The sequence below is a fragment of the Crocuta crocuta genome, unplaced genomic scaffold (genome assembly GCF_008692635.1).
Source record: "Crocuta crocuta isolate KB4526 unplaced genomic scaffold, BGI_CrCroc_1.0 scaffold440, whole genome shotgun sequence".
NCBI classification, from domain to species: Eukaryota; Metazoa; Chordata; class Mammalia; order Carnivora; family Hyaenidae; genus Crocuta; species Crocuta crocuta.
Genome location: NW_027527457.1, coordinates 1,126,066 through 1,135,628, shown reverse-complemented (window position 1 = coordinate 1,135,628; position 9,563 = coordinate 1,126,066). Strand labels below are relative to the sequence as shown.

The 9,563-nt window shown below is 38.8% G+C and overlaps 1 protein-coding gene across 1 annotated transcript in view; it reads left to right on the top strand.

Annotated features, from left to right (window-relative positions):
- The window catches only part of HDAC8 (histone deacetylase 8), a 198,906-nt gene that overhangs the window by 28,168 nt on the left and 161,175 nt on the right, over positions 1-9,563 (top strand). Inside the window, exons 4-5 of the mRNA XM_077763227.1 lie at positions 926-1,003; positions 1,607-1,715. Coding sequence (XP_077619353.1) covers positions 926-1,003; positions 1,607-1,715 — 187 coding nt within the window. The remainder of the gene's footprint in view (positions 1-925; positions 1,004-1,606; positions 1,716-9,563) is intronic.

Sequence of the window (9,563 nt, the reverse complement as noted above, 5' to 3'; positions counted from 1 at the left end):
GGCTTTTAAAATTTGCATCTTCTATCTCCCAGACCTCTATTCGTTTTCTGCCTCTGTTTAAATGGAAAGGAGACACCTTTCTAGAAAAGTTCCTCCCACCACCATCTTTCTTCAAGCTTTAAGTTTTTTTCAATGTTTTATTTNCTGGCTGTCAGCACAGAGCCCGACGTGGGGCTCGAACCCACGAACAGCAGGATCATGACCCGAGCCGAAGTTGAACACTTAACCGACTGAGCCATCCAGGCACCCGCAAGCTTTAAAACTTTGTTATAAAGACATTATTAAGGGAAAAGGCCAGGACTCTCAGCCTTCCATGTTTTAGCAAGAAAGGTGTACTGTAAGCTGCTCAGACTTCGGGTGAAGTGACTGCATTTATAACCAAATCTGTATCATAGAGAAGTACTTTATAATTAGGTTTTTACTACATAATGCTTAATGTTTATACTGGTCATATTTTTCAAAGGTCACCACATTGTACTTCTTTGGAAAAAATCCGGAGAATTTAACTGGACCCACTAAAACAAAACAAAACAAAACATAAAACTTCCATGATGGTGCCAGTTTCCTCTATTCAGCTCCTTTGATAATGTTTCGATTCTGACCTTGAGCCCTCCCCACCTTTTAGAAGAGGTTGTCTAAGAGAGCCTGGACATCCCGTTGCTTAGAAAGGAGAAGTACAGTTATAACTTGCCATGAATATAAAAACCCCAAAACTTCACCGGGTGGGGGGGGCAAAGTTCTACCTCATCCTATCCCATCAAGATATCAAAGACGGGAGAGTTTTGTTCCTTTTATTCCTCAGCTTGTTAGCTTTATTATTGCGATCCTCTATCTTACTTCCCACAGCTGCTTCCTAGCATGTCAGTTGTTGAAAATGGGAGTTGCATATATAAAGTGATTCTTTTGCTGTTTTTTCCTCTGATAGGTGTAGAAGATGCCTTCAGTTTCACCTCCAAAGTCATGACAGTGTCCCTGCACAAATTCTCCCCAGGATTTTTCCCAGGTAAGTAATCTGTGTGCCCAGTATTATATTTGAGGAATAAATACTGCAGTTCTTCTATACATTTCTTATATTTCATATTTGGACAGTTACATGCTATTAATACTTTATTGGTGCTACTTTATCCAAAATTTTAACACAGATCATTTCAGGCAACAATGATAGGAGGGATATAATACTGCTTGTTTTTCCAGATGATTTTTATGGACTGTCAACAGACAGCTCACTTACACTTTACTGTCTTATCACATAGGACAATATAACTGTGTAACTCCTAACATCCTGACAAGTGCAATGATATATTAATATTATATCAATCCAAGGCATATGAAAAGTCAAGTAAAGTAATCTTTTTGTCCAACTTGATCTAGCAAAATGGAAACTAAGGTTTTTCCATTGTCTTATGGTTTTCCTCTTTCCCCAACGTTGTTTACAGCAGTTACTTCCCTATACTATTTTTCATAATTTCATGCTCTTAGAAATCATCATTAATCTAGGACTCTTCTTCTACTTGGCCTTTTACTCTTTTGCATTCCTAACAGAATCCTTCAAGTTGTCTAATGCTCATGTTCTTAAAACTGTTTACAGCGCTCCTCTCTTTCACAGGAACAGGTGATGTGTCTGATGTTGGCCTAGGAAAGGGACGGTACTACAGTGTAAATGTGCCCATTCAGGATGGCATTCAGGATGAGAAGTATTACCACATCTGCGAAAGGTATGGCAGTAACACTGGCCCAATAGCAACTGGATTGCATTTCTGTAGGGTGAAATGGCCCCCAAACTTACAGAATTCTTGTTTTCAAGGAACAGTTTGAAAGACAATATATATCTATGTCACTTTTCTATACTGCATTATACTTATTTGATCAGGTTACCATCCCTTGTGTAGGAGAAATGAGTGTTTGGAATAGAGCCACACTCTTGGTTTGATCTTACCTGCTGCCCTCTTTGATCGAGGTCATCCCAAGAGCAGAACTTCTAAGCTGTCCTGGGTTATCCCTTGCCTGCTACTTTAGCTAAAACCTATACGTATGTGATTTCATTAACCTGAGAGAGTTCATTTCAGTTTTCTCATTATGGAGATCTGCTTCAATCCACTGGTATGAATATTAGAAAGTTCTTTATTGTAAGTTCTTCAGTTCTATCCTTTGTGTTAAAATTGAGGTCAGAAATCTGTTCTTTTGACACTGTGGTTAAGGATTAAATTACAGCCACTTGTAGGAAGACAGTTTGGTGCCAATGTGTAGACCATTAGGGCTGTAAAGCCCTACAGAATGGGGCGGGAAATAAATTCATATTCATTCCAGTTGAGATTGGTCAGGTACAAATTCACTGCTGACATTGGCAGTAGAGAAATGGAGTCTGACTAGAAGTCAGCAAGTCAACATTACTTAAAGTAAGTTGATCAAGGTGCTTTTGATTTCTAGCCCCACTCATCTCAGATTTCTCCCAACCTTTGGTGGACACAGGGACTTCCCAAAGGAGTCTGCACTGGCCATCATCACTGGCAGTTGTATAAACAAAGTAGACATATTAAAAAATAAAAACTTCATGCTTCAAAGGTGCCTCTTAGCTCAAGAGATTTGGCAAGCCAAGTCATCATGCAGCAGCTCTAGCCTCTTCATGATTTTGATCATATCCCCTGGCTGCCTCTGTATTGTCAGACTGAAAGGGCCTTTATTTTTGGAGCCTGCCATTGATGGTTTTAATTGCCTTTCTTTGTTCCGCTCAGGCTCTGTTCTGTCCTTGAGATGTGCAGATCAGAGCTGCTTATGTAATTTTACCAATAAAGATATTCTGTGGTTCTGTGTAAAAGGAAAATTATTTTGTTTTTCTTTGAATCCCCTTCTTGAGGGTACTCAATATTTTGTTTTCCCATTTTTGTCACAGCAGGAAACTAGGTTTTTCTCTTCAGTGCTCTGTCCACAGGGTTTCCTCGAGCTCTATCCTGGACCTTAATTGAAAAGTCAGCACCCATGATCCTGCAATGATAGTTTGTAATATCTAGCCTTCCCTAAATAGATTACCTTACACATGCCCCCAATGAAGCCCATAAAACGTCCTGAGGTATACCTTTCTACCCCATCAACATGGCATCTTACTGCCTAGAAAGACTGAATACTATCCCAGTGCTCACTACCGAGGAAGTCTACTACTCACCCTTCTTCAGGGAGAAAAATGTCTATCTCTCCTTTATATTTTTCCTCTCTTTCTCTAAACCAGTTCCTACTACTGGTTTAATTCCATAAAAGTTAAAGATCTGAGATAGACAAAAAATGTTTAATTCCATAGAAATTCATGATTAAAAATAGCCTTGGTATCAAACTTAATTAGAAGCATTTAAAAGTAAATTTAGCAAACGGAACAATATCCGTATCATAGGAATCCCAGAAGAGGAAGAGAGAGGGAAAGGTGCTGAAGGAGTCCTGGAACAAATTATAGCAGAGAACTTCCCCAACCTGGGGAAGAAAGTAGATGCGGAAATTCAAGAGGCACAGAAAACTCCCCTCAGATGTAACTTGAATCCATCTTCCACACGACATATTATAGTGAAACTGGCAAAATATAAGGAAAAAGAGAGAATTCTGAAAGCAGCTAGGGAGAAATGAGCCCTAACATACAAAAGAAAACTTATCAGAGTGGTGACAGACCTATCTACTGAAACTTGGCAGGCCAGAAAGGAATGGCAGGAAATCTTCAATGTGATGAACAGAAACAATATGCAGCCGAGAATCCTCCATCCAGCAAGCCTGTCTTTCAGAATAGAAGGANAACAGACACTTCTCCAAAGAGGACATCCAGATGGCCAACAGACACATGAAACGAAACTCAGCATCCCTCCTCATCAGGGAAATAGAAATCAAAATCACACTTAGANGGGTGATGGGCATGGAGGAGGGCACTTGTAGGGATGAGCACTGGGTGTTATATGGAAACCAACTTGACAATAAACTATTTGTAAAAAAAAAAAAAAAGCGAATTTAGGGGTGCCTGGGTGGCTCAGTAGGTTACGTGTCCGACTTCAGTTCAGGTCATGATCTCGTGGTTCGTGAGTTCAAGCCTCATGTCAGGCTTTGTGCTGACACCTCAGAGCCTGGGCCTGCTTGGAATTCTGTGTTTCCCTCTTTCTCTGTCTGCCCTTCCCTGACTTGCTCATTCCCTCTCTCTCTCCTTCTCTCTCTCTCTCTCTCTGTCAGAAACAAACATTGAAAAAATTTTAATTGGAAGAAAGAAGAAACAAAATTTGAATTTAGCACCAAAGAAAAGATCCATGGAAGATCACATATGATTTCCCTTTACAGAAACCCCTACCCTAGTGTACAGGACGNAGCCACACCAGCAATCTACACGGTGTTCATCCAGAATAACAGGTTCTGGGTTTTCATTAGAGGTACAGTAATTTTCCCTTTGATTTCTTTCAGAAGTCAACTCTGGTCAAGGTGTTATTGTGAGGGCACCTCTAATTCCAGTGGTGCCAGGAAGGCTTCCTGACCCAAACATCTCTCCCATCTCCCATCTGTTGACTAAAACTCTGTTAACAGGAAACATACTTTTTTGTACAATTAGAAATAGGCCTTAAAATGGAATTTTGCCATAACCTCTCCTCCTAACCTTCACTCTTCCATAGATGTATGCTTTCATAGAGTTTTTCCTGATAGCAGATTGTGAAAGAGTTAGAGCATGAGCCTGAGCACTCTGAGCATTCAGAGGAGCAAGAATTGGGTTAGTGGAGCAGTAGAGGGAAAGCAGCACGAGATAGAAAACAGTCTTTGCCAACTAAATAGTTTTGCAGAGGGTCCGACCTGGTAACTAGATCACTTAGTTCCAGTCATTATGCTTTGACTACTTGTAGTTTGTTGCTTAGAAACAGTCTTTTGCCCATTTTCCATTATGACCTCTGATCCATCTATCTACCTCACAAGATATAGAGTGGCTTACTCATGTTAGAGAGTCACTCAGTATATCTGCTATCTCATTTTAATCCTTTATGTTCCATGAGCCCCCTGATTTTCTGGCTCACTCCTTACTGTGATAAATAAAGGATCTCTTATTGCTGGTCTTGAAAGATGCTCTAATTTTTGTTTGCCACTCAATTTCTAAGTTGCTCCTGAACTGCCTCTCCCTGTGGGATTCATAAGCCTTTTCCTTTCATTTCCTTTCCTTTCCTTTCCTGTCTTCTTCTGTCCTCTCCTCTCCTTTCTTCCTATATGGCTTTTTTCTCTGCTATAGCCTTTCTAACTTTGCCAGCTATTCAGACAGGAACTTAATGGTTTCATCTTAAGGTTGAGCACACCCTCTTCATTTAAAAAAAAAAAAAAAAGGAGGGGGTGCCTGGGTGGCTGAGTCCATTAAGTATCTGACTTCGGCTCAAGTCATGATCTCATGTCTCGTGGGTTTGTGTCCCATATCAGGTTCTGTGCTGACAGCTCAGAACCTGCAGCATGCTTCAAATTCTGTGTCTGTCTGTCCCCTGCTCTCTCTCAGTCTCAAAAATAAATTTAAAAAAGGGAGGGGCTTAGGGTTTCTTTTTTGAAAGCTTTACATGGACATTTTTAACACCAAAAGACTTTGAGTTCTATCTTATGTAAAAGATAATTTTAGTCAGAGATACCTAGGTCATTCAATACTAATTTGGAAGGGCAAGGGTCACTGATTCCCAAAACTTTCCCATAATTTNAGCGAAAGAGGGAGACACAGAATCCAAAGACAGGCTCCAGGCTCTGAGCTAGTTGTCAGCACAAAACCCGACGCAGGGCTGGAACCCACAAACTGTGAGATCATGACCTGAGCTGAAGTCGGACGCTTAACCGACTGAGCCACCCAGGTGCCCCGGTAGAACCCTGTTTTAATTAGCATAAGGGAATATCAACATTGTTCTTGTAAGTACACCTCTTCCTTTCAAATAGAACCTATTGGACAAGTAGAGAGATGATAGAGTTATACTCTTGATTTACATGAAAGCTCACCCCACCTCCCCCATCAGCCACATGCACACATACACACAAAGTTGATGGGAGAGGAAGGCTGTTTTGCCAAAGGGAGGGATTGCTAGTTTCCAAGATATGCCATCTGAAAGAGGAAACACTGCTCCACCTATGTTTAACCTGTTCTTGCTCTCTAATTATATCTGAATGCAATGTGAGATAGTCTTAATAATGTTTAAGCTATTACCTAATACACTGTGTTGACGACTTCGGGAGCATTTATAGTTGAAGACTATGGGACAGAAGAACAATGACATATACTTCCTTGCTGTTGGTTCAAAAGAGGTTTTGATAAATAGTAGGGTACTCCTATGAAACCTCAAATCTTACAAAATGACCAAACTACTTGCCCACTGTGAACTGTTATGACATGTGTAGTTTGAAGAAGAAATTCAGGGTCGTGCTCAAACTTCTTAGTTTTTATCCTACCTATCATTTTATAGCCCTCGCAGCCAGAAAACATCCTTTACTAAATGTCCAATTAGTATATACCTCATATGAAAGCTATATACATGGTACTTATAATGTGTATTGATACAAAATATATTGAAGTTGACAGTTCAACATTTTGAAAAAAAATCTATTTTATTAAGAATATTCAACTTTTAACTTGGGAAGATAATTAAGTACAGACACTGCATAAATATTTCACCAAAAGAAAAACACATTGTTAAACAGACTTCACAATGAATAGGACTAGTGAAAGACTCTATTAAACAGGACTTTTCATCCAATAGCAGTCTTTATATCCACATATGCAAAACTTTGCTAGTAAGAGCTATCAACCCAACCGAAAAAATAATCTTAATTCTGCTGAACTAGGATTCCTAATAGTAGTTTATTAAAGTAAGAATCTACCTGTATTTGGTCCTTGGCCTGTTTACCTTGAGTCCTATGGCTATAGCTCAAAATTGAAAGAAACCCTTTTTCCTCCACTCACCTAAAGAAAAATTTAAATTTGTTTAACGTTTAACGTTTATTTATTTTTGAGAGACAGAGAGACACAGAGCTTGAGTGAGGAAGGTGTAGAGAGAGGCAGACACAGAATCCAAAGCAGTCTCCAGGCTCTGATCTGTCAGCACAGAGCCTGATGCAGGGCTCAAACTCACAAACCATGAGATCATGACCTGAGCTGAAGTCAGATAGTTAACTGACTCAGCCACCCAAGTGCCCCTGACCTTTTCTTTAGAAAAATTTTAAGGTCCCAGGAGTGAAAAAAAAATCTTAGTATTTTTGCCTCCTTTATTTTATGAGAGAAATATTATACTACTCTATTGTAAATAACTTTTTGATAGCTCTTCAACTCTTAATTACAAATGTTAATTCTACTGTGCATGGGCTAACCAGTATAGACTACCCAGAAAGAACTTGTTCTCTAGGACAACAGCAAGCTCATTAAAGGAATAGCTCATTTAAGCCTAAGTTTTTATGCCTTTAGGGAATTCCTTTGTCCATCTATACTGAGCTCCACTGCTATCCAACAAGGAAGAGAAAAAATATATTATGTCTCAGTAGTATATGTTTATTGTGTGAGCCAAAATTCATCTCTCTGAAGCCATTCTGACCTCCCTACAAAAGAACTGAGCACCTCCAGTCATCTTAAGAGTTTTTAAACATTAACAAAAGTAAAGTGGGGGAACTATAACGCAACGTAGGAGATTTGTGTATCTTTAAGTATAATAACACTGTTTTATTCATTCATTCCACAAATATTTATTGAGTGTCTACTTTATGCCGGTACTGTACCTAGGTATTGATGGTAGTAAACAAGACAGATTAGGCTCACATACCCTGGATCTTAGCTCCTAGGGAGCACTTGCCTGTGCCAGGAATTGCACTAAACATTTATTTGATCCTTTTCATTTGATCCTTATAGCAATGTATAATCTATAATGCCTACAAAGGTAGGTATTCTTATTCCCATCTTAAAATGAGAAAACTAGAGCTTAGAAAAATTGATTTGCTTAAGGTCACACAGCTAGTAAGTAAGTGGTGAAGGTAGAGTTTGAGTCCACATCTATCTGCCTGTTAACCATTGGCTACCATGTCCCCAAAGTGTCACCTAGAAGTATGAATTTTTTCCATAAGGAAAGATTACCATCCCCAAGACTTCTTGGAAAATTTTATTTCAGGGGATTACAGAAAACCCCTTAAAACAAAAACCACTTAAGTTTATGCAAATGAGCCACATGATTTGTAGTATACACAATTCGTTGTGTTTATGTTTGTGAAAGTACAATTTAGGTTTTGAGGGGAAAAACAGAATCTCCTAATCTTGAGGATTTAATTGGTAATTTTATGGATAGAAAACAAGAATAAATATTGCCAGATTTTACTTTTTAGGTTTTATTTTTTTAATGTTCATTCATTTTTGGGGGAGGGAGGGGCAGAAAGAAAGGGGGCTAGAGGAACCAAAGCAGGCTCTAAGCTGATAGCAGTGAGCCCAATGAGGGGCTCAAACCCACCAACTGTGAGATCATGTCCAACGCTCAACCAACTGAGCCACCCATGTGCCCCTACTTTTTAGGTTTTAAATTCCTAATTAAAGTTTGAAAACATGGAGATTCTATAAATCTGCTTTTTTCTTTGTTTTCAATGGAAAAAATCATGATTTTCTGCTTTAGAAAGTGAAGAGTGTCACATGTCATTTTAAAGAGGTCTTGTGAAATTACATCCATTTCCTGTGTGTTTTTTTTAAGATTGGCATTGCTAAAGATTTTTAACATTATGCATTTTTTTTTGCAACTGTAGGCATAATTTATATCATCTCTTGGTCCTGTCAGGAGGCCGTATCTACATATAGGGTAGAGATTCTTCATCCATGCTATAAGCTGTTCATCCAATACCAATGGAATAAAATGAGAACGAAGGGACATCACTAAAGGACATTTAAGTGAAATGTTTCCATTCACTATTGACTTTTAATGTTAATATTGAAAGAAGAGATGTTTTAATGATGATAGGTTTTCCTTTCATCGTAATGATACATCATCTACAATTTATCTTCCCCTTGGGACTCCAAACTCCTTATCATTTGATTTTACAATGAGGTAGATTGATCCTCAGTGAAAGAGTGAAAGAGATCCTGACAATTATAGCCTACTGCTTTCAGCTTGGTGATAAGGCAAAAACAATACAAGTACATGTTCACACATAAATATTTAAAGCAATACAAATATTTTCAATTTTTTGTTGTTTATTTACTTATTTTTGAGAGAGTGGGGAGAAGGGGCAGAGAGAGAAGGAGAGAGTGAATCCCAAGCAGGCTTCACACTGTCAGTGCAGAGGCCCAACGCAGGACTTGATCTCAAACTGTGAGATCATGACCTAAGATGAAATCAAGAGTCGGACACTTAACTTACTGAGCCACCCAGGTGCCCCATAAGCAATACAAATATTTTGAAATTCTATTTCATTTGATGAGAAGAGAAGAATTCTCTAGAAATTTACATTTAAGAATGAATATTTAGGTAGCCTTACATTGTTACCACAGTCTGAGAACTGGTAAAAATTCTTTACAAAATTATTCTACCTCTCTTCAGTTGGGTCACAGCTACACCATCCTGATCATCACCGGC